This window comes from Podarcis pityusensis (assembly GCF_964106645.2).
Source record: "Podarcis pityusensis genome assembly, chromosome: 1".
NCBI classification, from domain to species: domain Eukaryota; kingdom Metazoa; phylum Chordata; class Lepidosauria; order Squamata; family Lacertidae; genus Podarcis; species Podarcis pityusensis.
The window spans coordinates 70700068-70721996 of NC_138028.1; the positions used below are offsets into that span (position 1 = coordinate 70700068).

Consider the following 21929-nt stretch of genomic DNA (forward strand, 5'->3'; position numbering starts at 1 on the left):
AAATAATTTAGCTTTTCGGTGAAGTCAGTGTAGTTTCCCCTGATGGAAGGGTGCGGGGAACAGAACATATCTGAAGTTAAGAGTATCAGGAATGCTGTCGTTTTGGGTGGCTGTTATTGAAAAGGCTGCATCAAGCACGAAGCTGGCATTATTTGTTTGGAGTAGACTGCCTTTCTGTATGAAAGAGGCAGGCTCAATAAATCAAGCTGTCCCATTTGATAGGCTATTCCACTGAGGTTCTAGTGACATCTAGTGGGTTCAGATAGATATCCCCATTTCTGTGTCCGCCTTTGTTGAAAAATGTTGTAGGATCTTATTGTCTGCCCCGACTTTAAATGTGTTTGTGGAGCCTTTACCAAAGTTATGTGAGGAAAACGTATTGACTGTTTTTTAGTACTATGATGGTAACAAAAATACTTTCTTTCATCGCAGCGGAACTTTTTAGTAAACAGTGGAGTTTCTGAGGCTTGTTCATAAAGCTTTAGCAACCCTAATTAAAAATGAAGAGAAAAGTTGGCTGAGTTGATGGTCTGGACATTCTATGGAATAAGGCAAAGCTGAAGTTTTCCCAACTTTCCCAGACATAGAATTGTACTCATGGTCACTGTAGCTTCAGCCTTAAGCATGATAATCCTCCATTTATTTATTTATTTGTAATATTATATCCTCTCCTTCCAAGCATTCATGGAGCTATTCTGTGTTATCCTTCTAGCAACCCTGCATTCAGTGACCATGATATCCCCTATGATGGTTCTTCAGAGATTTGAGCAGAAGGAGTTTGCTGGTTAGGGTGGAGCCATGCTAGCGTCCCAGTCACCGTTGCTTACATGGGGCAGGTAGGTCAGGGTGGTGCAAATGCGCCAGCAGCACCAATCTAGTGCTCCTGCTGACCTGGTTGGGGAGGAGCCAGCCTGCAGTGTGCAGACCTGGCTTCTCCCCATCTTTCTTGCAGTAAGCAACAGTAGCCCACCTGCAGAGGGTTCTGGATTTGAACCCAGCTCTTCCCAGTCCAAGCCCAACACCCCAGCAACCATACTTTGTAGTTTCTCGGTGCTACTGAATGAAGAAAAGGCTAGGTTAATGTTTATTTCTGTATTTATTTGATTCCATTTATTAATTGCATCTTGAAGTAAAAGAACCATATAAGCAATTCCATGTTTGTACAGCATTGGAAACAATTCCTTATTTTATTTAAAAAAAAAAAACAATTTAAACCAGTTCATAAGTAGATCCAAACCAAGATGTGGAGCATATTTCCCAAAGTTTGGAAGGGAAGGGGGAGATAAGCACATAATAATGAAGTTCCTTGGACTTGAAGGGATGGAAACAAAATCAGATACTTCCTTGTCAGTTGGATTTGAAATTGTTTTTATATGTGTTTTTACCGATAGTGTTTTTAGTATCATTTTTTAAGATGCTTTGGTTGTTAATTTCCTCAAGTTTGTTTCATGGGAAGCGCTTCATAAATTAAATGAATGAATGTTACTTCTAGGGCGTTAGGTAAGAGGTGGGTGGCCCCTGGCCCTCCAGATATTGTTGGACTCAAACTTCCATCAGTCCCAAGCACACTGGCCAGTGGTCAAGCAACATTTGGGGGGCCAGAGATCTCCCACCCCTCTCTTAAGTCATAGCCTTTAGACACACACACACCCTTGACAACCCCCCCACACACAACTCCAGTGCTTGAGAAATGTCAAAAAGTGTGTCATGGAAGAGGTCCCCCCCCCCCAGTTTCCTAAAATATATGTCACCCAGATATATGATCAAAAGTTAGACTCATTTTAGATGACTTGTCTGTGCTGTTAGCACACTGTTTTTTTAAAACCACAAACTCAAAACTACTTCAGCACTCTATTTCCATTAATTATCTTCCACAGTGCACTGTTAGTGTTACTGTCAGCGTTAACTGTTACTTCTAAAATATTTCCTGGCAATAACTCTATTGCAATTTGTTAGATGAGAGCTGGGTTTGTTTGGTTTGTTGTTGGGTTTTTTGGGTTGTTTTTTTTTAAAATCCTTTTAAATCCTCAACCTCATTTCAAGAATTGTAGGCAGTGTTTAAAAGAATCCTGAAGGCAATTTACCTGCTGCTTTAAACAAATGTTATAAATTTAAACATTGGTTCCTAAAGTGACTGCGAATGGGACACCTCATTAAAAAAACAACAAAAAACTCATGCCAGCAGAATGAAAATAAATGATTTCTACTGATTCTCCCTGCCTTCTGCGCTTTCTGAAAAGCTGCTCCAGAGAGCTAGAGGCCATTCTGGAACCGTGTATTTGCAGAATGGACAGTTAGGGTCCAAGTCATTGATTCTGAGGTGATTCGGGCTGCACTTCTGCACCCACTTACATGGGAGTAAGCCCCACTGAACTCAGTGGGACTAACTTCTGAGTAAGCATATAAAGTGGATGGTTACTCATTGCATCTGGTACTGGTTCCTTTCACCCAGTCCTCAGGCACACCAGTTATCTCACATGATATGGATGCCCCAGGCTGCATGAAAATCTGTTCACTCTCTCCACATGAACCCATTTAAGTGAATATCGTGGAAATCATAGATTTGTAGTGTTGGAAGGGATCCTGAGGATCATCTAGTCCAACGCCCTGCAATGCAGGGAAATGCAGCTGTCCCATACGGGGATTGAACCTGCAACCTTGGCGTTATCAACACTACACTATAACTGAGTATCCAGAGTTGTTACATGCCAAATAAACTCATTGGTGTGTGTTTACCAACAATGTCCCCATATATAATGCATTTTTGTATATGATTTTGATTAAGACCTGCATTTTGGTGCATACTTTACCCCAATATACACATTTTTTGTATGTATTTTTGGGTTGGACAACTACATTGCAAAATTCAGAGTAGTGTGCATCGGTTTGGAAGGTGAAAATTAGGTAGATTCGCATAAAAATGCAAACTGACTGAATTTGTCCCCCTCCCCATGTCCAACCCACATCTGCTGCCATGTAATATATGACACAGCCCAGCTGCGGGGGGGGGGGCAGTTTGACCCCACTTTGAAATTCTAGTCGGGGAGCTTCCAAAATGTCATTTCTAAAACATAACACATTTCTTCTCCATGCTTTGCGAGGGCTTCCATCCCTGCTCCTCGAAACCTCCGCTGATTTGGCAAGAGGCAGCTGTCAAGCGCGCTGCACTTGTGCCGGTGGCAAGACTTTAATCTTCATTTTGCATTACTACTCCTTCAGTTTTTTGCTTCTTGGTTTAAGGCAAAAATATGTAGCGAGTCAGCAGCTGTCTGTTTTTCAGTCAGCAAGGGAAACCTTTCCAATTCAGCAAAACACTTGGAGAGGCCTGCACTTTTCACAACAGATTTTGAGGTGCGGATTTTAGCTGGTGTGGTAATTATTTTGTCTATATCTCCTTGATAGAAACCCAAAAATCATAGAGCTCTATAATATTGAAAGGAGTTTCGAAATTCTCATAAGGCTAATACATATAGGGCACCAAGCTGAATCTTACCTGATCTATTAATTAACCCTTTCCCCATTGAACCCATAAGCTTCTTGCCTATTGTCATCAAATTAAGCTGCCAGCAAACCTGAGGGTCAGAAGAAAATTAGCTGTCACCAAGACCGCTGATACTTCATTGGGCTAAGTGGAACCAGTATTTCCCCAGTGTGCAAGTTTGCTGCGGGAGGGTTTAATTTCCTATTCTGTGAAGTCTATAATTTTTTTCTGCAGCAGCATGAAAACTGCTTTGCCACTCTCTGGTTCCATCCGTCTCAAGCAGCATCCAGATTGGGGATAGCCAACATGGTGGCCTGCAGAGCTTGTTGGATTTCAATCCACATCATCCTTGACTGTTGCCCATGCTGCTTGGGGGGATGGGAGTTGCAGTCCAACATCTGCAGACCACCATGTTGACTACTTCTGACCTAGGCATTATTTGAAACTGATGACAGGGGACAAGGGGAAGACATTCTTTTGCTGCTTCAACTGCATATATGCCAATGTCCACACGTACATGCTGATCAGAGTCTCCCACATAAACCAGATGAACGATCATTACCCTTTTCAGTAGGTGATATTCAATGAGAAGGAACCATGATTATTGCTTCCTGGATATGGTACCTCGATCTGTATTGCAATGGGACTGGACTATTGAGCAGGAGCTCTCAAACGTTTGAAGTCATGTGCACACTAGGACTAAGAAAAATAAGCATGCATTCCATGAAGGTGTTTGATGGAACGACACCTCACTTTCCTTTATAGTGCAGGATAATTCTAGGCCTCATCAACACATGTTTGATGATAAATGTGTGAATCTTCCTTGAGCCAAAAGCTTAAGTAGGTCCCAGTGAAACTAAAATTGCAATCCATAGTCCATTTTCTCAGGAGTAAACCACACTGAACACAGTGTGACTTACTTCTGAGTACTCAAATTCATTTTCCAAAGCTTAGCAGCAAGACTCTCTGGTGATATAAGCAAGTTTCTTGCTGCCAGAGAACAAGTTACCTTGCAGTGTGTTTAGCGGGTTCCTGGTCCCTCAGTTGAGAGTAAATGCATTAAGTACCCACCAAAGTGCAAAGGCTGACACCTCCACTCCAGTCATACACTTGGCGTGCATGAAGTATTCTCTAGCCTTGCCTTTCAAATTATGCCTCTTGCACAGCCCTGAATACAATCAAGTGTTGCATCGCAGCAAAGTAGGAAGTAGGAAGACAGTTTGCCTTGGTGCCTATAGTTCAGCTGCTAGTCTTTGTTATGGGCCTGGCAAAGTTATTTCAGCCTTACCTAAATGATCTCACAAGTGGCCAATGCTACGTGTGCATAGCCCTGTTTTTAATGGGAAGACACTGGAGATGAGGTACACCTATAGGAACAGGATTAGCTGCCATGATCCAACTGTCCCTTCTGCTTAATGTGTGGGTGGGAGAATTGTGCTTTGGGAGGCTGCATTTCTTACTCATCATTCATCAAAAGTAACGTGAATGTCAAAGGAAATACATGCATACATCATTTTATTTGTATGCCGCCTTTCCATAGTTGGAACCATGCTCAGGGGGGATTGCAACATGTAAAAAAATGCATAATCACATACATAACAAAAGTAGTCAAACAATAAATAAAACATCCAAAAGTACAAAACCAAACAGAACAATTTCCACATAAATCATAAGATCAAAAATAAAGATACAAAAAAATTAATATCAATAACGGCAACAACCCCCACGCAGCAAAACCACATAAACAACACCCCCAGCCCAAGAGTATGGTCAGCAGCCTCAGCTTCTGCAGCTGGAATGAGTCTTCCAGGACTCACAGCCAATAAATAGCACATGGCTCATATTATGTTGGTGCAATATTCCATATACAACGTGAAAAAAATTACCTAGACATAGATTTCCATGCGCTGCTCTGATTTCACCAGAAGCGGCTTAGTCATGTTGGCCACATGACCCGGAAAAACTGTCTGCAGACAAACGTTGGCTCCCTTGGCCAGTAAAGTGAGATGAGCGCCGCAACCCCAGAGTCATTCACAACTGGACTTAACTGTCAGGGGTCCTTTACCTTTACCTTTTATACATGGATTAAGTTTTAAGATGGGAAGAGGCCAAGAGAAGAGACAGTTCCATTGCAAGTTCTCATTTGGTAACTAAGATGAGCATAGGCCATGGCTCTTTCAGACTACTGTTTCTGTCAGCTAGACTACATATCAGGTGAATGTAATAGTGGAGATCCTTGTTTTTAAGGTTTCGCAAATTCAGTTAGGTTCAATACCAACAGGGGCTTGCAGATTTATGGCAGACTTGGAATGAAGGTGTGGGTGTTTGCGAGGGGTTACACTTTTAGAGATCGTAAGTCGGACCCTTTATAATTTGATGGGTAATACAAAGAATGGGGACTCATGTGTATGTGTGTGCAGAACCCAGTTGCATTTAAAGACAGAAGGCACCACCTACATCCAGTACCAGGTTGAGACCTTAGATGAGCACTGGAAGTGTTCAGCAGGTGTATAAGCAAAGGGCCAGGACCACGGACAGCTCACTGCAGAACATAATAGGCTGGACATAAAGCACCAGAACACAAGTTAAGATGCTTCCACACAGCCATTTACTGTGGACCCTGTGCTGCAAGCTTTTCTCACCCACCACATAATGTCATCCTTATCGAAATGCCCTCCCATTCCCCACTTCCCTAATTTATTCTGCATTTACTATTTGCGATTCTTTTATTTTTTTACTTATCAGATTTCCCACAGAAATGGAAAATCCAAATTAAATTGTAAAAATGATACAGAACATCATTTTTTATGCACTCACTGTCATATGGATGCTGTGCAAAAGTTGCATGCAGGAGCAGCCCTGAGTCCACAATAAATTACCGTATGGAAGCGCCCTGTCTGACCTGAATCTGTATTGGGCCTGAATTCCATCCTGCTCCACAGTGAGCTGTCCATGGTCCTGGCTCCCCCACCTGCCCACTCACCTGCAGGTCTCAGCCTGGTACTGGACCTCTCATAGGTCACTGGGAAAGTGTGTGTAACTAAACATAAAGGGGGTGATTTATTAAAGGATTGCCAGAAGTGTCTGATGCATTGCAAACTCAGGGCCAAACAAGTTGAATAAGCCTGGTTTGTGGCCCCTGGAATCACCGGGTTAATTTTACTTTTCCAATTAACAGTCATAATTGAAGGCCTCTAGACCTTTTCATGCTATAGGCAGAAAATCTTAATGACATTCTTCTCTCCTACCCCTCACTTTGGTGTTTAAAAATATGATCATAAGCCAAATTACTGATCATTTTATGCCCTTTAAAACTTGCCATTTGAACCAAATCATCTAACTTCGCCTAATGTTAGGGCCAATCCCCCTTCTTGGGTTTCTTAATCAGCTCATAGCAACTCAAAAAGCGTGATCTGAATCTATCTTTGTGGAGCATTTTTATCTATACAAGCTTACCCTGCCATACGACCCAGTTTTATGTTCTTCTGATTCCCACTGCCCCTTTAAAAAAAAAAAAAAACTTTTTGCTTTTGTGTTGATTATATGCTCATCTCTTTGAGAAGTGTTTTTTATTCCTGATGTGGTGGTAATAGAAAAGTATTTGTAAATAAATTAAATATTTTCAGGTGGGGGTGAAAAAGACGCACAACATAACCACCTCTGTTTTTCTCAAAGGCCAATGGAAGAGAAAACATAAAGACCTTTAAAATGATGCATTACTTGCCTACTTAAGGTCAGGAAAGAGATTCTTGTTTTTTCTTTCCTTAGGTAAATGATCTCTTCTTTTTCTTCTGTGTTCTAGATTTTGCGTGGGAGACAAATTTTTCCTGAAGAACAACATGATCTTGTGTCAGATGGACTATGAGGAGGGGCAGCTGAACGGGAGCTTTGAGCCCCAAGTTCAATAACAAACCCTGCTTTGCTGAAACACTGTGGGATGGACGTTCAGCCGCACTAGCAGTGAAGGGCGTCTGTCAGCTTGCCTGCAATATTTTTTTAATTCTTGGTCCACAAAGGACTCTATACATTGTAGTATTTTCCCCCCTCCCCACAACACAAAGCAGTTACAATTTTAGATGTACAGTTGTGCCTGCTTAGCTGAGCACTGCATTGCCTGTATGTTCGTGAGTTTTTGGGGGGATATTTGGGGGAGGGCTCTGTACAGTCTGTTTTTTCTGTATATAAACTGGAACATTTATTTTATGAAAAATGTAATGCAATTTTATTACAGGTGTGAATTAAAAAAAAAATATGAATGTTTCCTGGCCATCTTTAAGCGATTATTTGCTCTGGCGGTGTTCACATAGGAAGAAGCCATGTCACTCAGTGCACACAAATTTCTCCATGTGGAAGTTCTCAGAGTGGTCTGAGATTGCAGAAGAGCAGTTCTGTCCTGGGGCTCGTCAGTATTCTAAGAATCAGTTTTAAGAAAAGAGGAGGACAATAGTTCATCCTAGCCTCTATGACATACCTTTTATTTCTGCATTCAGGGAGCTTCTCTTCAATACTGAATAAGTAATATTTAAACCAGCCAGCAGGAACATAGGAAGCTACCTATTGGTCCATCTAGCTCAATATTGTCTACCCTGATAGACAACATGCTGGGGATTGAATCTAGGACCTTCTGCGTGCAAAGCACGTTTTCTACCACTCAGCTATGATCCTTCCCACCGAGCCACAGCAACCAGTGCCAGGAAATCAGGGGTCACCAATATGACCACTAAGACTATCTCTGGCATCCACAGGGTTTCAGTCCCCTCTGCTCCACTGAAAAGAGACTTGGAAGATGCATTCTGTTGTAGCCAATGTAATAGCTTGTGTTGCGTGCTTGGCTGCCGTGTGTGTGTGATGCCCACAATGGTTTCTTCTGCTTGCAGATGTTCCCGTGGGCTCCAAAATGTCAGCAACCCCAGCTTTACCATTTGATCCTGCTGATTGTATAAGCCGACCTACAGAGTAAAAGGAGGAGAGATGCTGTAGAGAGAACTATTCAGGTTCCAGGGCAGAGGTCGGCAACCTAAGGCTAAACCGGTGCAGTGCGGCACGGGGACTCTCTTCCGCAGCTCCGGAAATCGCTTCTGCGCGTGCCCAGGTGCCAGAAATCGCATCTGCACATGTCTGCGGCGCCGAAAATAGCTTCTGCACAGGTGTGACTTTCTGCATCTGGGCATGTGCAGAAGCAATTTCTGGCGCCGCGGACATCCACAGACACAATTTCCGGCATCGCACTGCGCCAGTCCGGCCCATGGAGGAACTCCGCGGGAGTGATCCAGCCCATGCCTGGTAAGCCTTGCCGACCCCTGTTCCAGGGGATGCCTGTAGAAAAGAACTTCCTTATACATGATAGCACCCAATTCAAATGCACAGCCACTGCAGCCCAGGCCGGTGAGGCAGAGCCATGGTGTTGCCCTCTTGACCTGGGCAATGTTGCAGCTTCCTTGGACGAGGCTGGAATCATGCATCCACATGGGCATGGCTGCACCAGTGTGCAGGCACAGCCAATTCAGCACTCACACTGGTGTGCCTCCACAATTCCTGCCTCATCCCTACCCTCACCCCATCCAGCTAAGCTGTGGAAACAGTGGTGTCCATAGGGCGTCTCTTCTTTACCACATGGCCACTGTGGGCAGTAATTGTGCTGATCCATTAGAGGAGATGAACTACACCGGCTCTCCCCACCTCTGAATATCTATTGCCATTATTCTAATAGGACACCTGGACCAGCATCTGGGTGCTTTGACCAGCTTGGTATATATCCCTTACAGCAGAACCAAGCACATTACGGAGTCATTGCAAACAACATTTCGTATGTCATTTCCAATGGAAGATTCCACTGCTCCCAGGTTACGTTGAGTGTCACATTGAAAGAACACAAACTTCTTTCAGGGTTGTCTAGCTCATTCCTGGGGGAATGGGTGGGAACTTTAAACAGGGAAAAGTCAGTCAACTTTTTAAACAACAACAGGCATGGGGCATAGGCTGTTACTACTCATAACAGTGTGTCCAAACTGCAGAATACTGGCTGTGTTTGGATGTAATACTAAGCCATGGTTTGCTGAACAAACCAGGATCACAGTACAATAAACCGGTTTCTGGTTTTTAATGGTTTACCATGATATACCATTGCCCCCACTTCATTCTTCATCTGGCATGAGCAAGAGAAACGAGCAAGGATGCTGCGATTCAGCTCGGCTTCCTGATTACATCTTGTCCCCCATCATGTCACAGTCTGGAATCTATAAGCCACCCGCAAACCATTGTTTAAGACTTGCAAATGACCGTGGCTTGTTAGTTAGCTACAAACCACAGTCCTGGGTTTGGACATAATGAGAAGCCAAACCTAATTGCAGGTTTATGGTATGTTTTGCTTGTGTGAGGGGAAGAGTCAAGAGGGAGCCATCAGGCAGCATACACCAACATCCTGCTCAGTCACGGTAAACCACAGTAGGCCAGAAACTATGGTTTATCCTGATGTGCAAATGTGACTGCTCAAACAAGCCATGGTCTCTTTCATCTAAGGTGGGTTAGTTGCCCTGCTACCTCCTCTGTGAGAAGCCCTTTGCATCACCCATTATCATACCATTAGAGAAACAAGGCAGGTTGCAGAGATAATTTGGCTTTCAGCATAACCCTGAGCAAAAAAAGAGGGGAGGGAGAAACCAGTCTTAAAGCACCACTCCCTCCCCTATTTCTAGTCAATCCTCACAAAACCTTTGCAGCCCTCTTTGATAACCCTTACCTCTCAAACAAAAAGTCATCCCCACTGTAACCACTTTTTCAGTAGGAATAGTCCCACCTCCCCAGTACTAAACTTTCAGTGGCAGCAGAAGAAACAAGTGCTGGAAATGACTTGGGCCCTTGGAATATAAAAGGTGACAGGTGGATTTTTGCAGAACAAGGGCTTTTCATGGGAAGCAAGGGGAGGAGTGCTGGCCGTGGCTGAGAAGAGGAGCACAGAAGAAAGCTTGTGGCAGGACTGCTGTGCTTGGTAGCACTTCAGAGAGAGGAGACGGGACAGAAACATGTAAGAGCAGATTACAGTTCCTTTTCTAGGAATTCCTGGGGCTTGTGGAAAGGGAGGTGTTGAAACAGCGCAAAATACTATGATGAAGGACATCCAACAGCAGGAAAGAAGAATGGCAGCATTAAACAAAATGCTCCCCAAAAGCAACAAAGAAATGCAAGCCTCAGTAAGGTGCCCCAAGAAGAACATGTTCAGATAGCTGAATTGCCGAACATGTTTGGGGAAGTGTCATGCCTGTTTTGTTTTTTTAAGGTACTAACTAAGGGAAAGGACAGTTGCAACTTGGCGTCAACCTTAGTGAGACATGAAACGCATGTATGACTGCATTTACCATTTAAGATTTAACTTGCCTGCCTGCACACACACTTGCCATGGTCCCAATGCAAAGTGGCAACTTTCCTCCCAAAACCAATACAAACTTTCCCCTCCCCAGGCACCACCCCACTGACATTGATATATATAACACAAGGTATACGTAATGCATTCACACATACACACATGACCACAATCCGTTCCGGAGGCCCGTCCGGAAGTTGAAATGGGTCTCTGGGAGAGGTGCCATTGTGTGCAGGCGTGGGTGGCAATTGCCCGCTCCTGCACATGCGTGAACAGCAATCGCTGCTCCTGCGGATGCGCGAATGGTGGCAAACCCGCCGGTTACTTCCGGGTTTGCCATGGACGTTGGGCAAAATGGACGCGAGCGGAGGTGGATGTAAGAAGAGGTTTGACTGTATTGTATGTTCCAGATCATCACCCGTTTATCAAAAGGTGTTTCCCAGTAATCATTTAGCCTGATGCACTCCAGTTTACTTGAAAATAAACCACACTGACCTTAGGTATTTACTCTCAAGCAGGGTACCCAGCAGTGCAGCTTGAGCTGACCTCTTGCTTCACCTTCCTTTGATGCTTTTTGCATCCACAGAATCCAAGATCTGAGAAATGAAGTTGCTAGTGATTTCAAGCAGTTTTCATATTTCTAATGGGAATGTCTTTCTTAAGACAGGTTAGATGTGTCAATGTGGAAGCTGTTATTCATGTGCCCAAAATGGTATCCTCAACAGTCACCAGTCTTGCAAGTAATTCTTCTTATGGTCATAATGGTTTCCTAGAGCTTGCCTTCCACCAGGGTAAAACATGGCTCGCTTCAGAGATGTTGCACGTCAGGGAGAAGTTTGGACTGGAATACAGCCAGCATCTCTTCTCACAGTTGCCAACCAGATTCCCATGGGAAGCAAACAATCAGGACCTGTGCACATCAAATAATCTCCCTCCCATGGTTTCCAGCAGCAGGTATTCAGCCTCTAGAAGTGGAGGTGGAACATAGTCATCAGGGTTTAGTGGCCACCTCAGTTCTACAGATGCCAAATGCCTGCTATCTCTCTTCCCTCCTCCCTCCGTCCCCTGCCTTTCTGATAGTGCAAGCATCATGTCGATCATACTGTCATGTGATCTGGGCATCTGTATCGTGTGTGTGGTGTTGTGCTTGCTCCGCCACCATGCAAAAACTCGCTAGCTGGTAAACGTCTGAACTGGAACCATCACAGCTCATTCTGCTGTAATGCAGATGCGGGCCATGCTGAGTTAACTTGAGAATGGCTGTGCAAGCACCTCTGGTGCCAGGTCCATGCCAGAGATACCCACAATTGAAATGCTCCAAACCTAAGCCCCAGGGCAACAGGTCCACTTTTCTCTAGTCAATCTGCCAGCTGCTGTTCTTGTTGTTTCCCCCAAAACTTTAGTATAAAAGAGGGAGATTTGGAATGCACACATGAATCGCTAGAAAGTTAGTTGCACTTCAGGGCCATAGCGCAGCTCGCTGAGGCTCCGGGAATCTCATTTGTTTAGCATCTTCGCCACATGGACTCCCATGCAAATCCTGTTTGCATTTCCCTGCCTTTCATCTCGTTGCATTCAGAACAGCTCAATGCTCGTGTGCCCATGCAAATGGCTTCTTGAATTATTTCCACGATGTAAGTTTGGCAAGCGGGGGAAAAAACATTTGTAAAAAAAGAAATAAATCGCAAGGAATTATTGATCGGCTTTCACAGAAGCTGCAACAAAACAGCCAGAATTTCACATAAAACCTGGGAGAGAGATTGTACAGAATCTATATAACAGTGTACATAAATATATATGTGTGTGTTGAATAAGGCCCTCCTGCCGTGACCCACATTCTTAGGTGCAAAGGAATGATTTCCTTTTTTAAAAAAAAAAAGTGGAATAAAAATGCAATCATGAATTTTGTGTGAACACTGCAAATTTGCTTAATAGAAACAAGTATTGAAGACCAGACCTGCCGCTGAATAATCGCTGCAGCTCTGAAGAATGGAAACGGGGGGAGGAACCTTTTGATGGTGCTGTACTCATCACTTGGCATAAATATTCATTCACGGAATCAGAGCCGGGTAAATGGCATTTAGTATTAGCAGATAGCCTTTTTGCTGATAAAGATAACCACCTCTTAATCAGTTTAGTGACCACTGGCCTATAGTGAGGCATTTAAGCTTTTGAATCAGACCCTGCATTGAGAACAAGTTAATCCCTGCCCCTGGTGCTTGAACCTTAATGAATCTTACTTTTGAGTCCATTTATAGATGCTGCTGGATGCAGCAAAAAGGGAAAAAAAGTGCATGCTGCTCAACTTCTGAGGCCTGGTTCACGTGGCCATGTGGTTCTAGAAACAAACTATGCAGAGGCAGAGGGAGAGAGAGAGAGAGAGAGAGATGTAACTTCTAGAGGTCTAGAAAGGCAAAATAGGAGTTACTTATCAAGGCATAGGTACCACAAATTCGGATTGGTCTGGTAAATAGGAAATCAGATGGCACATACCGTCAGGTGTTCAGATGGGAGTCTTTCTCAGCCCTACCTAAAGATGCTGGCGATTTTACCGAACCTGGAATTTTTTGCACGCAAAGCATTACTCTGTCACTGAACAATGGCCTTTCTACTTGCAGGGATTTTCACCTTTCCCCTGCACCCTGAAAATCTGTTCTGGACTGGTGAAGCCTTAGCTGTTAATAGATCATGAACATCCACTCTTGCTTTGTAAATTTAGAAACCACAGGAATTCTAGGACTGACCAACGGTTCAATGATGCAGGAGGAAGTCCCTGCCTGACCAGATTCCGGTAAAAACAAAAAAGAAGATCCTGTAAAATTAGAGTTTGTCCGCACCCAAAACTGAACAATGATCAACTATGATCATTGTATTGGAAAGTGTTTGGTCTTATTTTAATTCAGGCTTACACCATGTTCGAATAACCAAAGCTGTCTTCTCCCACCGAATCCGTAATGCTGTGGTGATTGTTCTGCCAATGCTGACTTCATTTCCATTCTACCTCTTTCGCTTCCCAGTACATCTGTATTTCAGAGAGCCGCTGCTGCCGCCACGGCCGCCACCACAACCACCTTTTCCCTCGACTGCATTCCTTTTATTGGCCAGGCCAGCTCCAGGCAATCTTAACTCTCGCGAATTCATATCTTTCCAAAGAAGTTAATCTAATATTAACAGCAATTTGTTACCGTGCTATTAGCTTAATTTGAATTACAAAAAGCTGCTGCATTTGCAGCTCAACTCTGAGCCGTTCATTTGTAAGCTTTATCCAGCCTCTGTGCTGTTAACGATCACTCACTTTGCTGAGAGCGATACGCCAAAAAAAGAAAAAGAAAAGAAGGGGGGAAAGGAGGAGGTGGGGGGTAGAAGAAGAATCTCTTTGCCACGGCTGGCTGTAGCAAGTTACATATGGCAGACAGGGGGAAGCATAATGAGAAGTGTTCACTAATTGGCTGGGTGGTGAAAGATAGTCTGAAGAACTCTTTCAGCGATAAGGGCTACAGAATGAAGATCTGTGCATGTCCTGGAAATGGGAGAGTCCGCCGAATACAAATACAATACTGCTCTTCCAGTAATACCGCTAAAGAGTAGACAGCAGTTTTCCCTTGTGGCAAATGTATACAGTAAATGTCTTTAGTATGGAAATAAGCAGACATATGGGCACAACAGCAGACATTTCTAATACCAACAGATTCCTGACGCATTTAGATGCTGCTTCCACGCTCTTCGTCAACATGTGCATTAGGGTTTTCCGAGATTTATCTACTGCCAAAGTAAGTATCTGTCTTTTTGCCGGCAAATTCTTGTAAGAGTAGGGAGGGGAAAGGAAGAGGAATGCTGATGAACGCAATGAGGAAAGCTTTGCCCCCTCCTCGGCACTTACACACACACCTTCCCAGCTTCGCTACGCTTAGCTCAGATCTCCAACTGAGGAGGGCTGGGATGTAATTGGATGGAGGTCCTCCAAACGAAAGCTCGGCAGCAGATAAAATGCTGACAGCAGTTCAGTCCCTTCAGCAGTAAGCCGCAGTCTGCCACTCTATAAAAGGGAATGGTCCTGGTAATTCTGGGCTAATTGTTGGCCATGATGGGCATTGACCTGATCAGATTTGAGGCTAAATTTGCTGAGTCACTTTTTAATGGGGAGAGGATGTTCCAAATGTCTGTTCGGTGTTCTCATCCACTACCGAATACCATCTTTTCTTGGGAGACTTTCAGAGTGGTCCACATACTGAGCTTAACTTGACCCAGTTGGAGTGGCGGGCCAGTTCAGATGGGAAAGTGTTTAAGATGAAATCTGTGTCAAGGTTACTGACTGAAGATGTAAATCAAGTTTATATATGGGGGTGGGATGGATGTTTGGGTGGGCTTGGGAATTTGTTAGATTTTGATGAATTTTGATGAATAATTTTTGCAGTTTTTATTTGTATTGTTTTATTGTTTTCTGGGTTTTTGTTTTTTGTTTTTATTGTTTTAAGGTTTTATTGTTTTAGGCTGCGAAAGAATAACATTAATTGCCATCAATGGAGGCTACTATGAGGCTTGGGATTGCTACCGTGGAGGGGCGAGGGAGGTATGGCGGTGGGGGCTGATGTTATAGGTGAAGGGGATCGAGATATGGATATGCTCATACCCCTTCCAATCTGCGCCTCATCCCAAGGGACGAGGGTAGGGTGAGCAAGGATTACTCACCTCCGTCACTGGTGCTGTGCAATGCCAGGTCTATAGGCAACAAAACCGCCACCCTGCGAGATTTCTTTATCTCGCAGGGGGTCGACGTGGCTTGTGTGACGGAGACCTGGGTGCACGAAGGGGCAACAGTTACCTTATGAGAGATGGCGCCCCCGGGTTTCTCCGTCCTCCACCAGTCGCGGACTGTGGGCCGGGGGGGAGGGGAGGCATTATTAATCCGGGAAGATTGTCCTTTCAGGGCTCTACCATCGCCATCGATCCCCGGCATTGAATGTGTTGGCCTAGTGTGGGGCTCCGATGAGAGCTTGGCTGTCTGGCTGGTGTACTGGCCACCTAGCGCACCAGCAGCCACCCTGTCAGGCCTATTGGAGGCGGTGGCCGGCTGGGCCTTGGAGTTCCCTAACCTATTGGTATTGGTGGACTTCAACATCCATGCTGATGCCACTCCCTCCTCACAGGCTCTGGACCTGGTGTCTTCCATGGTGACACTAGGGCTCTCCCAGTTTGTTTCGGGCCCTACACATCAAGCAGGCCACACGCTGGATTTGATCTTTGGTGTAGGTATAGATGTGATCATGTCTCCTTCGATGAAGGTGCCATGGTCTGATCACTACGCTCTGAAAGCCAGGATTGACTTTCCACCCCCACCCTGCTTAGGTGGCGAGCCGATTTGGGCTTGCCCGCAGAGGCTGATGGACCCTGATAGATTCTGCCAAGCCTTGCAGGACCTTGCTCCCCCTGGCGACTCATTGACTGAGCTTGTTGAGGGCTGGAATATCCAGCTCCTGGCAGCCATCGATGAGATCGCACCTAAGCGCCCTCTGCGACCCCGCAGAAACCGGGCTCCCTGGTTTACCGAGGAGCTCCGGAAAATGAAGCGGGACCTCAGACGGCTAGAGCGAGTATGGCGGGGTGCCCGTGACGGAGCCTCAAGAACATCTTATAGGGCTTTTATGAAAACCTATGAGATGGCGGTGAAGGCTGCTAAGAAGTCTGACTTCTCGGCCTCCATTGCATCCGCTAGCTTTCGCCCGGCGCAATTATTTAGTATAATCAGGTCTTTAACGTCCCTTGAGGGACAGCCAAATTTAAATAACAATTTGACACACAGCTGTGAGGCATTTGCGAGCTTTTTTGCGGAGAAGGTCTTGTTGCTCCGCCATGACCTCCCTGCCAATTTGGATACAATAAAGGAACTGGAGGCCCCTCGACTGTCCTCGTGTCCAGTATTGGACCACTTCAACCGGATATCCCCAGCTAATGTGGACAGATTCCTCCAAGCTGGAAAGCCCACCACCTGTCCTCTCGACCCGTGCCCGTCTTGGCTGATTAGAGCGTGTCCAGACGAGGTGTGGGCCCTCCTGGGGGATATCATCAATTTGTCCCTTGGCACGGGGACATTCCCAGGGGAACTGAAGGAGGCAGTGGTGTGCCCGCTCTTAAAGAAAACATCATTAGATCCTTTAGATCTCTCCAATTACAGCCCGGTTTCGAATCTTCCGTTCCTGGGTAAGGTGATTGAGAGAGTGGTTGCTGAACAGCTTGGTGGGTTTCTGGATGAAACATCGGCTCTGGATCCATTCCAGTCCGGCTTCCGCGCTGGTCATGGGACCGAGACGGCTCTGGTTGCTCTAACAGATGATCTTCGTAGACAGCTGGATCGAGGTGGGTCGGGGCTGCTGATTCTTCTAGATCTGTCAGCAACTTTCGACATGGTCGATCACGAACTTCTGGACCACCGCCTTGCCGACGTGGGGATCCAAGGCACAGTCCTTCAATGGCTGCGCTCATTTCTCTCTGGTCGGGGACAGAGGGTGGCGCTTGGGAGGGAATTGTCATCGCGCCACTCCTTGGTGTGTGGAGTACCTCAGGGTGCGATACTCTCCCCGATGCTTTTCAACATCTTTATGCACCCCCTTGCCCAGCTTGTCCGGAGTTTTGGGCTGGGTTGCCATCAGTATGCTGATGACACCCAACTCTATCTGTTGATGGATGGCCATCCTGACACGGCCCCAGACACACTGACCAGATGTTTGGAAGCTGTGGCTGGATGGTTACGTGGGAGCCGGTTGAAGCTAAATCCTTCGAAGACAGAGGTCCTGTGGCTGAGACGGGATGATATGGGATTGGGGGGGCAACTCCCATCTCTTGCGGGGGCGCAATTAGTGCCAGCACTGGACTTCCGGGGGTGGCGCGAACGGCAATGGCGGTCCTCTTCTGAACGGGAGAGGAGGCTCCGCAGACAACGGGTCGTCCGCTACGGCGAAGCGGAGACCCACTTCGGAAAACCCCAGGCAGCAAGAGCCTGGGGTCTTGAGGCTCGGTGGGCGCCTTGAGCGACCCTCCAAGCGCGAAAGGAACCCCGTAAGGGGCTCCGGAGCGTGGAGGGGGGTTGCGGCGCTGAGAGCTGCTTCACAGTCTGTGGAGCGAAGCCGCGCTGCTGCTGCCGGTGAGCGCTGGTCCCTTTTCCTGTCAAATTACGGATTCGGATGAAAAGCAACTTATTCGTGAGTAAAAGACTGAATCACTTGAAATTAGAGACTTTAAAGGAAAAATCTTAATTGGCTTGAACTTGGCTGAAAGCGGAGAGACGTGGAAACAGGAAGTCCGTCTTCCGCAGCCATTGAACTTGAAAAAAGCAATCAGCTGGAGGAGTGGAGGCTGAAAGAAAGAGATTCTAAACTTTACAGATCTAAGCATCTACTGAACTTGCAATTTAAAGTAAAGACTTTAAGCTAAAGATTTGGAATTATTACTTGCACTTGACTTTCCTCCTTTTATTGGATTACAAATTAGAAGGTGAAACCCAGAGTCAGGAGCTGCCTGAGCATTAAGAGATTGAGCTGTCAGTACTGCAGATTTGGATACTGTATATTGGAACTTGCAACAATCTGAGGGTATTGAGACCTTTTAAATTTGAAACATTCTTTTTGGAGATAAATAAGCACTGTCTGTAACAAAGTGACCATTTATAAACTCTGCTAAACATTTGTATCTGAAGGTTCTTGGACATTAAATTAGACTCTGAAAGACATTTTAAGCTCCCTCTAGAGGATTGGATTAAAACAGTGACTTTACATGTACATTTACTTTCGATTCCCTTGTTGTTTGCTTGCTCTGGGCCTTTCCATTCCCATGGGAATAACTCAGTGTGACCTTGACTGACAGATAACGTTGGAATGAGTGGCACAAGAAAAAGAGGGAGAGTTAGACAAACAACTTTAACAACTCTAACCTCAGCCTCGCAGACACGTAGATCATCTGTACCTACTTTGCCCTCAGAAGTAGAAGTTGAAGAAGTTGCCTTGTCACAGGCAAAAGAGGGAGAGGGTGAAGCAGAGCAGTTACAACTGGAAGATATGGCCTCAGGAGTATCTGTTTCTGTTCTAGACAAAATCTTTGAAAAATTGGAAGCTTTGGACAAGAAAGTAGATGTGCAATCAGCAAAGATTGACAAAAATACAGAATGTCTAAATAAACTAACCATACAAGTGGTACAGAATACACAAGCAATTGGACAGTTAACGGAGGCCTCAGCAGAAAATCGGAAATTGGCTGAGGACACCAGACAAAAATTGGAAAATTTAGAGCAAGAGGTAAGACCACTCACTAAACAAGTTGGGGAACATCAGATTTATCTTTCTATGATAGAACTGCGAAATCGTGAGAATAATTTGAGGATTAGATCATTACAAGAGGCAGAAGAAGGAAATCTAACTGAGTTTTTGACCAAAGAATTCTCCAAGTTCTGGAATTTGGAAGAAAAGGACTTTAAAATTGTGTCAGCTTTCAGACTTGGAAGATTCATAAAGAAGGAGAGGCCCAGAGACTGTTTGATAACATTGAGATCAAAGGAGGAAAGGGATAAGATTTTGGGCCTACACTACGGAAAGTCACTGGAGGTTTTGGATAGAAGAATTGAAATTTATAAAGATATCCCAAGACAACTGCTGGATCTTAGAGCCGCCTATTCTGAACTTGCTAAACTACTAAGGAGCAACGCAATTCCATTCAGGTGGGAATTTCCCCAAGGAATATCTTTTACCTTTAGAGGGAGAAAGGTCAAAGTTAGAACATTGGAAGAGAGAGACAAATTTTTGGCTACATACGGAGAGGATCTTCAAAAAGGAATTGAACTACCCTCTGGGCCTGGGGCAACGCCAGCATCAACACCAGCACCTGGGGAACCTGAAGATTCAGAGAAGATACCACCCCTGGAGAAATAACCAGATTGATCCAGGATGTCTCTGCAACTGCTGAGTTGGAATATTAATGGTTGTAACATTCCGGAAAAAAGGAAGAAAATATTTCACATATTAAAAAAAGAACAATTGGACATTATCTGTTTACAAGAAACACATGTGACGAGGCTCCACAGAAAAGTGTTAATAAATAAAAGATTGGGCCAGGAATTTGTATCGTCGGACAAAGTTAAGAAGAGAGGCGTGGTGATATATGCAAAAGAGAGCCTGTCACCTAAATTCTTATTTAAAGATGAATATGGAAGAATTTTGGCTATTGAGATACAATATCAAGGAGAGAAACTGTTGATATTAGGAATCTATGCACCTAATGAAGGGAAATCGGAATTTTACAAGAAGCTGCAGGAGACAATGCTGGACTATCTGGATTACAACAACATCATAATGATGGGAGATATGAATGGGGTCGTATCAACTAACATGGATAAGTCACAAAGTCAAAATGTTACAAAAGACGGCAGACTACCTAAAACCTTTTTTGAAATGACTGACAATATGGATTTGATTGACATTTGGAGGACAAAGAACCCACTAGGAAGAGAGGGAACATTCTTTTCTGAAGCCCAACTGACCTGGACAAGAATCGACCAAATATGGATTTCTAGAGGCCTGGCACCTAAGGTCAGAAAAGTGGAAATCTGCCCAAAGACCTGTTCCGACCATAATGCAGTAAAGATGGATATGACACTACTACCAACTGGATCCTTTAGATGGAAGATGAATGACAATTTGTTCAGAGATCAGGAAATTACCAAGAAGGCCCAAAAAGTTTTGAAGGATTACTTTGAGATAAATATGAATAATATGGTGGAAAAAAGAATAGTCTGGGACGCAAGTAAAGCTGTAATGAGGGGATTCTTGATACAACAGAATGCAGTAAAGAAAAGAACACAAAATGAGAAAAAAGAGAAGATCTTGGATAAAATAAAAGAATTAGAGAAGAAATTAAGAGTGAATCCGAAGTCACAGCCAACTCTGAGAGAAATTAAACTTTATCAAACACAATATTCTAAATTGATAAATCAGGAAATTGAATGGAAGGTTAAATTAATGAAACAAAAAACGTTTGAGTCGGCGAATAAATGTGGAAAACTGCTAGCTTGGCAGTTGAAGAGAAGACAAAGATTAAATACGGTTACAAACTTAGAGGTTGATGGAAAAAACATTCAGAATCCAGTGGACATTAGAAAGTGTTTCCAGAGATATTTCAAAAAACTATACACCCAAGGGCCGCAAGATGATGTTGAGATTAAACAATTTTTGGCAAAAAATGGACTATCTAAATTGTCACAAGAAAATAGGACAATCCTGAATTCTAAAATAACACGACAGGAGATTGAACAAGCCATCCAGAACATGCAACTCGGCAAATCTCCAGGGCCAGATGGGCTGACCTCCAAGTACTATAAGACATTAAAAGACTATTTGATACAACCTTTGATGGAGGTCAGCAATGAAATTATGGAGGGGAAGAGGGCACCGGAGTCGTGGAAGGAAGCGTTCATCACATTAATACCAAAGTCGGAAGCTGAAAAGACACAACTTAAGAACTACCGTCCCATCTCCCTTTTAAATGTGGATTACAAAATATTTGCAGACATTTTGGCAAGTAGATTTAAAAAAGTTTTAAATGAAGTAATCCATAAGGACCAGGCCGGCTTTCTCCCAGGTAGACATCTGTTTGCTAATACAAGGAACATTATTGACATTTTGGAACTTTTGCAAACAGATATAAATACAAAAGCAGTTTTAATTTTTATAGACGCGGAGAAGGCCTTTGACAATATCTCCTGGAAATTTATGATGGGAAATTTAAAAGAGATGGGAGTGGGACGGGGTTTTGAGAATGGGATTGAGGCGATATATTCAGAACAGAAAGCTAAATTGATAGTTAATAATGTGGTTACAGAAGAGTTCAAAATTGAAAAAGGGACACGACAAGGTTGCCCTATCTCCCCTTTGTTATTCATTTCGGTTCTGGAAGTGCTATTGAACATGATTAGAGGGGATCGGTTGGTGGAAGGAATTCAGGTCGGTCAGAAACAATATAAATTAAAAGCTTTCGCAGATGACCTGGTTTTGACCCTGCAGAAGCCAGAGCCCAGTACGAAAAGAGTATTACAACTGATTAATGACT

The 21929-nt window shown here is 44.3% G+C and overlaps 1 protein-coding gene across 6 annotated transcripts in view; it reads left to right on the forward strand.

Annotated features, from left to right (window-relative positions):
* The window catches only part of LMO1 (LIM domain only 1), a 101693-nt gene extending 93952 nt beyond the window's left edge, over nucleotides 1–7741 (forward strand). For all 6 annotated transcript variants that reach the window (XM_080975361.1, XM_080975360.1, XM_080975357.1 and 3 more), the window contains exon 4: nucleotides 7284–7741. In XM_080975361.1, the coding sequence (XP_080831487.1) occupies nucleotides 7284–7389 (106 nt within the window). In that variant the 3' untranslated portion in view covers nucleotides 7390–7741. The remainder of the gene's footprint in view (nucleotides 1–7283) is intronic.
* The last annotated feature ends 14188 nt before the right edge of the window (nucleotides 7742–21929 follow it).